This window comes from Arvicola amphibius, chromosome 3 (assembly GCF_903992535.2).
Source record: "Arvicola amphibius chromosome 3, mArvAmp1.2, whole genome shotgun sequence".
Lineage (NCBI taxonomy): Eukaryota > Metazoa > Chordata > Mammalia > Rodentia > Cricetidae > Arvicola > Arvicola amphibius.
Window position 1 is genome coordinate 176,139,377 of NC_052049.1, and position 14,308 is coordinate 176,153,684.

The 14,308-nt window shown below is 48.5% G+C and overlaps 1 protein-coding gene across 2 annotated transcripts in view; it reads right to left on the reverse strand.

Moving 5' to 3' along the window:
• Window positions 1–620: 620 nt before the first annotated feature.
• Klhl18 (kelch like family member 18) overlaps window positions 621–14,308 on the reverse strand; it is a 60,189-nt gene continuing 46,501 nt past the window's right edge. The window contains exons 7-10 of one of the 2 annotated variants that reach the window (XM_038321911.1): window positions 12,077–12,299; window positions 8,056–8,160; window positions 4,533–4,644; window positions 621–3,742 (exon numbers count right to left, since the gene is read on the reverse strand). In XM_038321911.1, coding sequence (XP_038177839.1) covers window positions 3,356–3,742; window positions 4,533–4,644; window positions 8,056–8,160; window positions 12,077–12,299 — 827 coding nt within the window. In that variant the 3' untranslated portion in view covers window positions 621–3,355. Of the gene's footprint in view, window positions 3,743–4,532; window positions 4,645–8,055; window positions 8,161–12,076; window positions 12,315–14,308 lie in introns of both variants that reach the window. The other variant, XM_038321910.1, reaches the window with a different exon arrangement.

Genomic DNA, 14,308 nt, shown 5'->3' on the forward strand with positions numbered 1-14,308 from the left:
AGAGTGAGCAGGATAGGAAGTATGTACATGAGGCAAATGAACCTTGGGGCAGCACACAGATGAACAGAAATGGGTTAATTTAAGTTGTAAGAGCTAGCAAATAAAAGAGCCTAAGCTATCAGCCAAGCATTTATAATTAATTTTAAGTCTCTGTGTGGTTATTTGGGGAGTGGCTGGCGGGACAGAACAGATCAGTTGGTCTAGACAGAAAAGGCCACCTACAAATGGGACCCAACGAGGGGCACCTACATCCACATAAGACTTGAGAAAGCTTTAAAAAGTTTCTAAACACACAAAAACAGAGCCAAACAAGGCTTCCTGGTCTTGTGTCTCATGCCAGCTGCAGTACAGAGAGGTATCTCCTGGCAGTTGCCTGTGGGATGGAGCCACTGCCAACCGCCATGCACTACTGCCGTACACTAAGCTGAGCAGTGCCAGCAGCCGAGAGCAGCTTAAGATTTGTCTCGCGCACTCAGAGAACAATGCTCAGTAAACACAGGTTCACCTACACAGTGTCAACCCCTGGCCTCTATACACAGGAATAGACGTACACACAGAGGAATGGACATACAACCACACCCACACAGGAATGGACACACACAATCAGGAAAAGGCGAGAGTATTAGGAGTGTTCTTTTTATTTTTCTTTGGTTTCTTAACACAAAAGACATGCGTTCTATAAATAAAAAGTTTCCTGTGAAACAACTGTGGGTAAAGAGGGACAGAATTCCTATTTATTTCCATCTTTATGCTCCACCAGGAAGCTGGTCTTCAGCTCTCTTCTGCCTGTGATCTTTAATGAAACTCAGAAGAAGCATGCGTGGGAAATGAGAAAGGACAGTGGCCAACCCTGTGTCCACCAGGTGTGTTTGACCTATCTCCTTGTTACATCCTTTCCACAATGTCCTTTGGTGATGTCTGTTTTCCCATGATCCTACTGTTCTAGTGCTAAAGAGCCGGCCCAGCCACCTGCCCTTAGACTGGGATGTATGAAAATGCTCCTGTTTGCTCAAGTGTGCTCGGAGTCCACGTTAAACACTGACTTGATCTTTCCTCTACGTGCACAGTGTAAGTGCTGTGTTAGGAGGTGGGGGTGGACTCAGGAAGGTTAATCCAACAGCAGCAGACGGGGGAACATGATATGTCGTCTCCAGGGATGCTGTCTGCTAGCATCACAAGGAGAGCCCCTCCCCCCCCAATGTGAGCTCACTGACCAGTTCTCAGCACCTTCACAGCCAAGGCTGTGCGGTCCATTCACAGAAGAGCGGACTTAGTAAGATGAGCACAGATACACCCTTGCTGACAGGACCAACAGAAGACCGAGACCCGTAGCCTCCTCAGACTCTATTTCAGCAGGCAAACTAAGGGGCGGGAAGAAATGCTGGCATTCCGTTGGGAGCCTAGTTAAACGTGTATCAGTTATCAGATTGTTCAGTCTTTAAACATAAAAACATGATTTTCAAGTGCTTATAGCAGAGGCCCAGCTCTTAAGTTGCAGGGAACAAAAGTCCTTCCTCCTGAATCCATGGCAATTGCACACACTGGTAAACCGGACCGTCTGGGGTAAGGGATGCCCCAGGTTTCACATTGTGCCTTCGGGACTGGCTTCTAGGCTGCCCCAGGCAGGCAGCAATGGGCAAGAAAGGTGGAGAGTGGGACCCTTAGGCCCAGTTTGGGGCTAAAAGTAATTGTACCCTTCTAGTCTCTATTGGAAGAACTTTAGAAAAGCGGATTTTGGCAGCAGCAGTTGAAGGCCAGCCCCACTGCCCAGTGCACTGGTAATAGAAAAACCTCCTCTCTGGGCCCTTCTGTGCTACGGTAAGGTCCCATCCAGAGGAGGAAGGAGCATGGAGTCTCTTCACGAGGTCGTCTGCCAAGATCAGAGGAAGAAATATAAAATATCTTCTTTGCAGCAGCAAAAGACTTTTTTAGTCTTTAGGTCTTTATATCATGAAGCCAGCATTGCTTGAGTGTAGAGGCCCACCTTGCTGGTCAGTCTGCTAAGGGATGGAGGGAAGGTGGCCCCCACCCACCCCGGGGCTGGCGAGTGGCTGGAAAAGCAGGGCAATGGCAGGGCACACAGTCACCTGACCAAGGTAGTCCATGGCTGGTAGGAGAAAGCCCCTGGTTAGGTCTGAGAGGTACAAATGGCCAATGTGCCTCAGAAACATCAGACGAGTTATTCAAAGACAGTTGATGGGGAGTGCGGATCTGGCCAGACATGCTATTTCCTGCTGGCCAAAGAGGGAAGGAATGGATGTGGGAGTAGGGATCTGAAGGAGCGCTGGGTGGCAGTGGAAATAATCACAGGGGCGCCTGGAGTCTCCAGCGAACCCTGGAGCTCCTGTAGAGATGGGTGGCAGTAATGCAGCCAGATCCCTAAGCCTCTGACACTGGGTGAGCACCTTGTCAAGGTCCAGTCAGGAATGTCCTGACTTTAGACACAGTGGGGGCTCAGAGGGAACCCCAACTGCTTTAGGAGGGCTCGGGACCCTGGGACCCGAATGTGGGAGTGGATCCCACTGCTGTCATCTTTGATGGTTTTCCATTTTAATGTATAATTGCTTTTAGTATCTTTTTGTTTTCTTTTTGTGAAAAATGTTCTCTTACAAAAGTCTTTTTCCTTCCAGCTTCTCTCGAGTATTTTTGGTTTCCATTTCCTCTGGTTTCTTTCAAGCATCTCTATTCCCCTCCTGGTTCTCTGGGACAGGCAAAGAAAGACCTCACTGAGTTCCCAAAACATCAGGCACTGGGAAGACTTCTGCCTCCCTGCTTGCTGAGACAGGGATGACATCCCCTGAGCCCCACGATGGAAGGAAGAGCTTGTGCGCACACAGCATGCTGCTGTAGCTGCCCCGTCACCGGCAGTCAGAACACCAGGGCGTCCTTTCTCTCCCAGCCTTACCCCAGTTTCCAATGGGCTTGAACACTGCTGCTTCCGATGGCAAGTTGGCCACAACATGGCTGCAGACAAGCAGGTGAGGAGGAGTCGGCTGGAAGGCCACCTGCATGGGGGCACTCGCAGCACTGTGGCAAGTGGGAGCTGGGCCAGCACTGTAGCTGTGCACACTGGCCTTGGATGGAGCCTGTGTACACACAGACCAGCAAAGCACTTCCGTGTCACTGGCTGTGGGACTCAGAGAGGCTTCTGTCCTGTGCCGTGCATCTTGATGACCTAAGGTCACAAGGCAGCACAGTGAGGGAGGACGTAAGCACCTAGAGACACTGTCCCTCTGGCAGGCTCGCATTTTACCCCATCTTCTGGTCCGCCACTGCCTCTTCTGAGAGGACTTTCCCCTGGAAGGAAGCGCCTATGCTTGTACCAGATCCCTAACCCTCCACATCCCACCCTCTCCTATATGGTGAGAAGAGGGATGCAGCCCACACCAACCCCTCCCTCATGGCACGCCATGGGGGCCATAAATGTCCAGCGGTCCGTCTCTGGGTCATACATCTCCACCGAGCTTAGGTTTGACTGTCCATCATAACCGCCCACTGCATAGAGGCGCCCGCAGCTGGCCACGAGGGAGACCCGACTCCGGCGTGTGTGCATAGGTACTATGAGGCACCACTGGTCTGCCACAGAGCTGTACATCTCGGCAATACTGAGGAAGCCAGAGCCATCATAGCCCCCGCACACAAACATCTTGCTTCCCAGGGAGGCAGCGCCATGTCGGCAGCGCTTGTTGAGCATGCTGGCTGCTGGATGCCAGGTGGCCGTGTGGTGGTTGTAGTGCTCCACCTGCAGGAGAGACGTGCAGGGAGAGAGATGGTCAGAGGAAAGGCCTGGTCCATGGGGTGGCCCTGCAGGACTCAGAAACCCACATGGTGCTAGACTGCGGGAGACCAGGAAGAGTTGACATGTGCCCTAGCTCTGATGCCACCTCTTCAGAGCTCTGTACCTGCCTGCTGACACCTGATACTGAGCTGAAGCCTTCTGGGCGTATGCAAGGAAATGAAGGAAGTATTGGGCCTCTTCTCGGCGATGGCAGAGCTGGACGGAGGGTACTCCTGTCTCCTGGGACTGCCCCAAGCACATCCTACCTCAGTACAGACTGAGTCGGAACCACTACTGCATGGCTGCCAAGCCTTTTAAAAGAATAAATGCAGCTTCCAGCCGAGTGTCCAGAAGAACGCGATTGATGGCATTAACTTCTGGCGTATGACTGAGCTCACTTTGGTAGACCTTTCAAAAGGCTTTACAACATTTCATGGACAACCAAATGGGGCAATTCCAGGATGACTACATGCAATGCTTCCTTGTGTGCATGGGCTCTCTAGAAGTGAGTTCTAGATGATGCAGGCGACACCCTGGACCTTCAGGAGATAACCTGTGTGAGCAATGGCAGGATCCAAGCTCTTTTGTTTGGGTGGTGCTGGGAATTGAGCCCAGGGTCTTGTGCATGCTAGACAAGCAGTATATAACTGGGCTATGCCCCCAGCCCAGAGCAGATTTTGAGAAAAAAAAAAAAAAAAAACAAAAAAACAAAACCCAAGGCTGGAAGAAGTCTCCCACGAGCAGCCAGACTCACAGTGCTGAAGATCTGCAAACCATCGTGGCCACCTGACACGTATATCCTGCCCTCGAAGATTGTAACCCCAGCCGCGCTACGGTTTGAGCTCATTGGAGTCACCACCGTCCACCTGCAGAAGACAGCAGAAACAGGATGGGGGATGACAGTCAGTGTTCATGGCCTTCCCAGACAGCTTAGCCAGGCCCAGGCGGCTGTCTCTATGCCGACCATGTCCTGATCATCTAACGCCTCATCACATCTCCCACCATCTATGCAGGCTGCGCTGCTGCTGCTGCGCCTCTCACCCAAGCCAGTCACCACAGGCGGGCAAAACCAGCACATTTCAAACAAGACCCACACACACATCTGCAATGGCTCTGCATCTCTGGGTCTTGTTAATAGGACGTCCAGCCACCTAGTTACTCTGCTTATAAAACCCAAGTGCTCGCTTGGTTTCTCCTCCCTCTCTCAGCATTTTTTTTAATTTACATGTTTTACCTACATGTATGTCTGTGTGAGGGTGTCAGAGCCCTGGAACTGGAGTTACAGAAGCTGTGAGCTGCCATGTGGATGCTGGGAATTGAACGGAATAGCAGCCATTGCTCTTAACCGCTGAGCCATCTTTCCAGCCCCACAGATGATCTATTTATTTATTTAATTTCTAAGACATGGTTTCTCTGTGCAGCCCTGGCTGTCCTGAAACTCACTCTGTAGACCAGGCCTGCCTCGAACTCAGAGATCCGCCTGCCTCTGCCTCCCAAGTGCTGGGATTAAAGGCGTGCGCCACCATCACCGGCATGTATGTATGTATGTTATGTATTTATGTATTCGTTGGCAGAGTCCCACTACTTCACCGCTGCTAGTCTAGGACTCTCTATTTGGACCAGGCTGGTCTTGAACTCAGAGATCCACTTGCCTCCTGAGCGCTGCAACTAAAGGCATGTGCCACACCTCTCTTGGCATTCTTGTGGTACACAAGTACTGACTGGTTTACTTCCTAGTACTTACTTGTTCCAGCTCCTACTATCACTTGCCCAGCTCTGCCTCCCACCTGGAGCAGTGCATGGGCCTCCTTAGATGTGGCCTTGCTTTCAGGCCATCTTTACCCCAATCCCGCACTGTCAGGGGAACTGGATTGCTCTTCCGGCAGCTGTACCATGTCCCTGAAGTGACTCCTCACTGCCTTTCCTGAGGCAACGTACAAGTACCTCGGTGTGGTTTGTTTGTTTGTTTGTTTGTTTTTTGAGACAAGGTCTCACTCTGTAGCTGAGGCTGGTGATGTGGGATTCCTCTCTGTATTAGTTGTGAATATGTCTTATTACCATAGGTTAATGAAGAACCTGCTTTGGCCTATGGCAGGGTAGAATATAGGTAGGAGGGAAAACTAAACTGAATGAAGGGAGAAAAAAGGTGGAGTCAGAGACGCCATGTAGCTGCTTAACGAGAAAGATGCCAGAACCTTACCGGTAAGCTATAGCCTTGTGGTGAAACACAGATTAATTGAAGTCGGTTAATTTAAGATATAAGAGCTAGCTAGGATTATGTCTGAGCTGCTAGCCAAACAGTGTTGTAATTAATATAGTTTTTGTGTGATTATTTGCGTTTGGGTGACCAGAAAACAAAAGTGTAGTCTCTGGGGCAATCCTCCTGCCTTAGCTCTTGAGTGCTGAGATTTCAGGATGAACTTCTAGGCCTGGCTCTTGGTGCGCTTCTTTCCCATGTGGTTTCTCTGTCTTCTAGCTTTGCCCACAGCACACACTGAGGAGGACTTTCTTATTTGAACCCTCCCTGCCTGCTGTCTCCTTGTCTGGGATAAGCATTTACCACTGTTTAACCTCTGCAAAAAAATCTATCATCTATTAGGCTAGACTGACTGGCCAGAAGCCCTGAGGAATCCTCCTGTCTCCACCTTCTCTGCTAGGATTCTAAGTGTAAGCCACCATGCCTGGCATTGTTATGTGGGTTCTGGAGATTGAACTCATGCTTGCTAGGCAAATACTTTATAAACTCAGTCATCTCCAGCCTCACAGTCTATCCGTTCATATCACATATATCCATCTCACCCTGCACCCCTGCCCTAGTGCTCACCACTCTGGGCCAAAGGCTCCAGACACAGGCCTCCAGGGCAAGCTGAGCATAACACACTTACGGCCTGCCAACTGAACACTAGGGAGGACCAGCCTCTTTCCTACCTGTTAATAACCAGGCAGTCAAGGGTTAGATAACAGAACGTCATCTTTAGAACATCATGGGTCCTTTCAGCCCATTTGTTGACATTCAGTCACCTAAGATGGGAGGAATCGAACCTTAGGATGAGGAACCTGGCCTAGCAGTGCCAGTGCGTCCTAGTGTCCCACAAAGATTGCAGGGGTCTTACAGAAAATCTAAGTTTAGACAGGATCCCTCACTGACAGCTTTTCTAGAACTCTACAATGTCACACACATGATGGGAAGACAAGGACGATGAGGAACAGATATCAACGTTCCCCAAGCTTTCTGGCCATGCATTTTATTTCTTTCAAACAGATCTCCCTGCCTTGGATGCGCTGTCCAGCTCTTCTTACCCACGCTGCTTGCACTTACACTACAACGGACTGACTTAGTGAAGAGACAAAGACCAATAAATAAATGTTTCTAAGTATCCGTGCCTTCTGTCTGTTTGAAATGGGGTCACATAGCCTTGAGCTCCTGAATGCTGGAATTATAGGCTTGAACCACCATGCCTGGATGTAGTTCTTTTGAAATTTAACCAAAAGATTCATTTAACCAAGGATTTTATTTTTTTGTTTTTGAGACGAGGTCTCACTTTGTAGCTCTGGCTGGCTTAGAATACACTATGTAGATCAGGTTGATTTTGAACTCACAGAGATGTCCTTGCCTCTGCTTCCAAGTGAAAGGATTAAAGGCATGTGCTACCATGACTGGCCTTTAACCAAAGAGTTTAAATCTATTATATGCCAGTATTGTTAAGTCACTTCCTACTCAGAAGAAGCTTTAAGCTGCCGGGCGGTGGTGGCGCATGCCTTTAATCCCAGCACTCGGGAGGCAGAGGCAGGCGGATCTCTGTGAGTTCGAGGCCAGCCTGGTCTACAAGAGCTAGTTCCAGGACAGGCTCTAAAAAAGCTACAGAGAAACCCTGTCTCGAAAAACCAAAAAAAAAAAAAAAAAAGAAGCTTTAAGCTAAGTGCCACAGCATGACTCTATGACTGAGGTGAGATATTAGAGTCTTTGAGTCTAAGACCTCTTATCCCACAAAACAAAGCAAAACTAAACAAAAGGTGAAATCTAGCAAGCATAAAGCATAAAGCCAGGTTGTGGGAAACGGTTTAGCTGAGTGCTGAGTATAATGGTTTATGTCTGTAATCCTAGTACTCAGGAGGATTGCTGAGAGTTTAAGGCCAGCTTAGGCTACATTATGAAGCTCCATCTCAGAAAACCCAACACACACACACACACACACACACACACACACACACACACACACACTCAGCTTAAAGATTACACCGCAGTTCTAATTTTCATGCTGTGAAGTCGCCCTTACTTGTCCGTCTCAGGGGAGTAGGTCTCCACAGAGTTGAGGGAAGAATTGCCATCGTAGCCTCCACAGACGTAAATCTGTCCATCCAGCACGACTGTCCCCATGGCACTGAAACAGACAGAAGGGTCATCCCAGAAGTCTGTCATACCCACCGAGAAGTTAACCAGCCAGCTGCCTCTTTCTAAAATAGACCCAACCCCAGGGACACAACCAGCTAGGGCAGAACACCAGGAAGTCTTTCAGTGGTTCCCCTGCCTGTGCTGGCTCCCAGCCGGTCTTCGGCTCAGTGGCAGGTTACCTCCCCTTCAGACCTTCAGTCCCTGATCTGCCTGAAACTCTCATCTCACTGGAGGATGGTTTAATTTACTTTTTTTTGTTGTTTATGTGGCAGAGTATGGCTCTGAATTCCTTTTGCCTCTACTTCCTAACTGCTGAGATTACAGGTGTACCATCGCAACCAGCCTGACTTACTCAAAAACCTTTCTAGGGCTGGAGAGGTGGCTCAGAGTTAAGAGCACTGGCTGCTCTTTCAGAGGACTGGGTTCAATTCTCAGCATCCACAAGATGGCTTACAACCATTTAGAACTCTAGTTCCAGGCAAAACACCCATGCACATAAAAATAAACAATAAAAAATTAAAAACTGTATTGCCATTATTAGTGTCTGTGTGCACGTGCATGTGTGTTTGTGTGCCAGCACACATGCATACCATGGCATGCGTGTAGAGGTCAGAAGAAAACATTTGAGAACTGGCTCTCTCCTTTCATTGTGGGTTCTTAGGACTGAACTCAAACCATCAGGACTACACAGTAAGAACTTTTACTCACTGAACAAACTCAGGGCCTCAGCCTAATCTAATTTGGCCTAATCATACTCAAGGAAGGGCCCACATGCTTCAGAATTACTATCTCCTAACCAGCCCCATGCCCCAGGAGTGGCTTCTTTATTAGGACATATGTCACATGCATTCATTCACCAGATTTTCATCAGCCATGTGCAAGGCCTGCTGCTTGAGATATGAGCAGAGATAGGGAATGGGCATGGTGGTGCACACGTGCGGTCCCAGTCTGAGGAGGCTGAGGCAGGGAGAGCTCAAGTTGGAGGCCAGCCTGGGCTACAAAAACAAGAATCTGTTTTTAAAAAAATCGAACAAAAAAAAAAAGAGTAAGTGAACAGGAAAAGATCCTGATCACAGGCACTTATGTGTCACCACGAGGTGCTAGGACCCTCTCCGTCAACTCTTAATGCACAGGGAGCCTTTGGAACACAGGAAAAGGTCTTCATTGTGACTTCAGTAGTGATATGCAGTGTCTTCTACACAACAGGTCTGAGCCCCATGTGCTTGTCTGTTCCCTCTGATCTCCTTAGTGTTTACACGTGTTCCTACCACACACGGCCCAGAGTCCCTCCTTAGTGTTTACACGTGTTCATACCACACACGGCCCCGCAAGTCCCTCCTTAGTGTTTACACGTGTTCATACCACACACGGCCCCGCAAGACACTCCTTAGTGTTTACACGTGTTCCTACCACACACGGCCCACACAGACCCTCCTTCGTCTTGGTGAGTGAGCCGCTAGCTTCTGTTTGGTGTGTACTTACTGCATGCACTACCCTTACCATAGCCTTCGAGGGAGCACCACTGTGATGACCGGCTGGCTGGACTGCCTGGAGAAGACATGCCCGAGAGCTAAACAATCCAAGTCCAGAGTTCCCTGTTCTACACATAAGTTTTCCTAAAATCCTGATTATCCAAGGCTCTAGATCATAATTTAACCTTCCATTCTACGTAAATAAAGCCTTATGCAAAATTAAGCAAAAATGCCAAGCTGCCAGACTCAACGGTTTCACATCTGACACTATAGAAGACGAAAAATGAAGCTGGGGTTGAACAGGAAAGAAAAATATACCAGACAACTGCCACTTTCCAAGTACACACAGCAAATCAAACTACACTAACAGACCCCCTGAACCTGCCCGAAGAGGAGAGGGCCTTGTTTTAGGCAAGGTCAGAAGATGACAAATTTACTAGGCATCAATCCCTTTCTAGAATGGACACAAAACACACATAAAGTAATTACATTTCCTTTTCCTTGGTAGTACTGGGGATTGAACCTAGGGCCTCGCTCTTGCTAGGACAAGCATCTGACCACTGAGCTACAGCCTTAGTCCCAAACACAAGGTAGTTAAGTCAGGAGTTGAGGAATGATATGGGGATGAATCAAGAGGTCCCAAACTATAAGCAACAATCAAGTGAGAAGTAAAGACAAACATTGAGAGAAGGGGAAGTGCCGACCAGAGTGGGCTGGGGCAATACGGTACAAGAACCCGGAAGAAGGCTCCTGGCCCACAAGACAACAAGATGGAAAGAGGATGGAAAGGAAGCTGCCATTCACTGGCAGGATGGAGAGCTACATGGGATGTTAGAAGAGGCCTGACTAAGACCATTTTAGGGTAACCTGCAATTTCAAAGGGACAAATGGAACTGGGCCCATGCTGCTAATACCAGGGCATTAACCACAGCGAAGAAGAGGAATACCCAAAGGATTTTCCTTCTCAAACCCTCTGACATCAAAGTAAGAAAGTCTCTCAGAGCATACACACAAGGAAAGCCAACTGGCCTCAGCCAAGGTAAAAGAGCCGCTTGTGGTTGGGGATATAGGAAATGAGTCCCTTGATCACAACAAGCTGCAAAATGTTCAAGAGGTGAGGGGGAGGGGACACAGTAAGGTGAGGAGGGAAGGAAGAGAGAACTCAGAGAGCATCCTTGAAGGAAGTACATCTCGTGCACACATTGTTTCTTCTAGAAGGAATGTGCAGAGACTCCGTGACTCTGGTCTGCTTGCTGCAGAGCACATTCCTCTGGCTCCCGGCCTCATGCTAACACTGCTGAATGAGGAATGTGCTTCCCTCTATCCAGCAAAGCCCTCCACACTAACTACTTCCTCGCCACACATACCATCGTCACTGGGCCTCTTTCCCCCCCTTTTCCAGTCACGTGATCTTCCAAGTAGCGACACAGAAGTATGGAAAAGAGAATGGGTTTGTGAGGCAAAAGTTAGGTCACAGAATTATACAGAAAGACCACTGAAGAGCAACCTGGCTAGTAGGTTTCAAACTATCCTTTTAAAACTACACACAATTCTCCTTCCTAAAATTGGGCCATGTCATAGACACTCAAAATGCAGGCCAATCTGTTCTGGTGAAACGTGCAAGGGCCTTGAGCTTCTTTCCCTCTCAGTCCCTATGAGGAGAGCTGGAAGAGTAACATTTGCAACTGACAGGGCACAGTGTGGAGGAAGCTTTCTAAGGACGCCCTTGTAGCACGGGCCCCTACAAGTGCGGCACACGCCTGACGTAAGGAATGACGCTGTCTGTCATCTCTGCCCTGAGAAGATTAAACACAGGCACTACCATGATGTCCTCCAATCACACTTCTCATTCTGGAAATGTGAGCGGGCAAGGGGTGGAGGATTCAAAGAGCTAGACCATGTTCGATGATGTGCAAGTTCACTCTACCTTGCAGATACACATGTGCTCACATCTGGAGAACGTGTGTGACACTGCCTAGTTCGTACACTTCCCGGGCAGCGCGAGCGTAAGTACAGAAAGAGAGCACAGAGAAAACGCTTTGGGGCTTCTACTGCTAATGAGGTTAAATCTCCTTATCCTTCAGGTTTCAACTGTAATCCCACCTCTTCCCTGAGATCTTCCAGATGGTCCAGTCCAGTTTCTCGCCCTCCTGGAATCTTCCAGAACACACATTTTCAGTCCTTAGCTGGCACTTATATAACAATACAACTTCCACATGTCCGTGTCTTGGCTCCCCAAGTTCCTCAAAGGACAAGGCAGGTATTTTAAGTTTAAGCAGGTGGGGGCTTGCTCCCAGGAGGTGCTGGCAGTGGCTGGCCTGGCAGCAGGATTTCCCCAGGCCAAAACTTGCATTTACTTTATTATGTGCCCCTACATAGGGCTCCCCAGATGCTCAGTGTGCGTGTTCAGCCTGCACGTGGCTTCCAGAATACCTTCGCTTGCTATTCATGCTCCCCACTCTGGTCCATGTGTCCGTCTCAGGATTGTAGGCCTCCACAGTGCTCAGCCGCAGCTGACCGTCATATCCCCCGATAGCATAGAGAAGCCCGTTCACCACAGCCACACCCACACGGCTGCGGGCTGTGGTCATGGGATGGCACTTTTCCCAGCGATTGGCGATGGGGTCGAACACTTCCACCACATTCAGGGAGTCACCTGCATAAAAATTTGCTACTCAAATTAAAACAAATGAGACCACTTGTTTAGATCACAGCTACTGGGTATTGATTATATGGGTATCTGACTGGGTTCTATTAAATCTTCCCATGAATTACTCAGAGCAACTGGGCCCACTACAGACTCTGGCTATGATAAAGATTTTAGAATCAAATGGGAAACATTTGCTCTTCAGTAGTTTTCATTATAATCAGGTAAGCCTTTTGCTTGAAATTGGCAACAAATGCAAATGCATGGGATATTTGCCTGATGCAGGAAGCATGCTAGAGCGAAGGGCATGCATGGGTCCTAATGCTAACTGCCACTTGCTCTAACGACCAGACAAGCTGCTCTGTGTCCTCGTCATGTTTTGAATGTGAACTTTAAAGCTAACAGAGCCGCCATGAGGATTAAGTGACATAGTGGATGTGGCACCCACCGCGGCTCTAGAACATTCTTACAACTCAGTAAGGTAGTCATGGAGACCAGGAATGGTGATTTGCACCCTCCTGTTCTTCTCAGATGATGATTAGCAACTCACAGGATCCTCCTTCCTGGTGGCCTGGGAGCCTAAGCACACACTCCCCTCTCATATTTATTACTAAAGACTTCCCTTTTCTAGGCCAAGCTGTTAACAAGCAGAAGGCTGCCGGCTGCCTTTCAGAAACCTTAACTGAAGGCAAAGCTGTGAACTCCCCCACCCCGACCCTCAAGAGGTTTTCCCAGAAATGTGACTGCATCTAATACAAGAACTACTGAAAATGGCAGCTTGTATTGTTTTGTTCTGGAAGCTGAGTCTCAATACCTATAACCTGAGCTGACCTCAAACTCAAGACCCTCCCGCCTCAGCCTCTGAAGCACTGGGATTACAGCGTGTAATCAAGCAACTGATAGCAGGCGGATGTAAACACGCAGGGGCGCCACAGGAGGCAGTGTGAAGAATCAGAACGCGTTACGGACCTGGGTATTAGCAGATCTGGGGTCTTGGATTATCTCAGTCTGATCCAGAGAGTCACAGGGCAAATGTGAACGTCTGACTATAGAACTGGCAGATTCTTTACTGTGCTCTCTCTAGAGCTGAGTACATGCTGCAGATAATAAGTACTAGGGCTAAGAGCTGGTTTAAGCACCAGGATGAACCCCAGTCCTGGCTCTGACCACAGCAGAGCGTGTACACTGCCCAAGTTCTCTGGGTCTCAACTTCCTCATCTGTAGATTTCAGCTGTTGTTATTCCCATGACTCTGAGACAGAATCCCACCGTGTAGCCTAGGTTGCCCTGGACCTTGGGAGCCTTCCCAGTGCTGGGATTACAGGTGTGTGTGCCACAGTGCCCAGCTCTACCCCCTTTCTGTTGCTGCTGAGACAGGGTCTAGCTATGTGGCCCTGGGTGGCTTGGAAGTCACTACGTAGACTGGCCTTACTTGCAGTAATTCTGCTGCCTCTTATTCTCAAGTACTAAGACTATAAGCATTGCCAAGCTTTTTTCTTTCTTTCTTGAGACAGTCTTACTGTGCAACTCAGAGTGGCCTCAAAATCACAATCCTCTTATTTCCAAGACCTAAGTGCTGGAATTATAGGCATCTGTCAGCACTCCGGGACTATCAACCCTAATTTTTTTTTTTTTTTTTTTTTTTTTTTTTTTTTTTTTTTTTTTTTTTTTTTTTTTTTTGATTTTTCGAGACAGGGTTTCTCTACAGCTTTAGAGCCTGTCCTGGAGCTAGCTCTTGTAGACCAGGCTGGTCTCGAACTCACAGAGATCCACCTGCCTCTGCCTCCCGAGTGCTGGGATTAAAGGCGTGTGCCACCACCACCCGGCTCAACCCTAATTCTTTAAGGCACCTTTAGCACTGACATCAACTCAATATTATGAATACATAATAAGCTCTACTCTAGGGCAACTATATTAGAAGAAGAAGGAGACAGAACAGCATAAAGAAGAAGAATTAGAAAAACCCGGCTAGCCTGACTGCTTGCTCATCCAGACTCTTAGGAAGGACTCTGCAAAGGG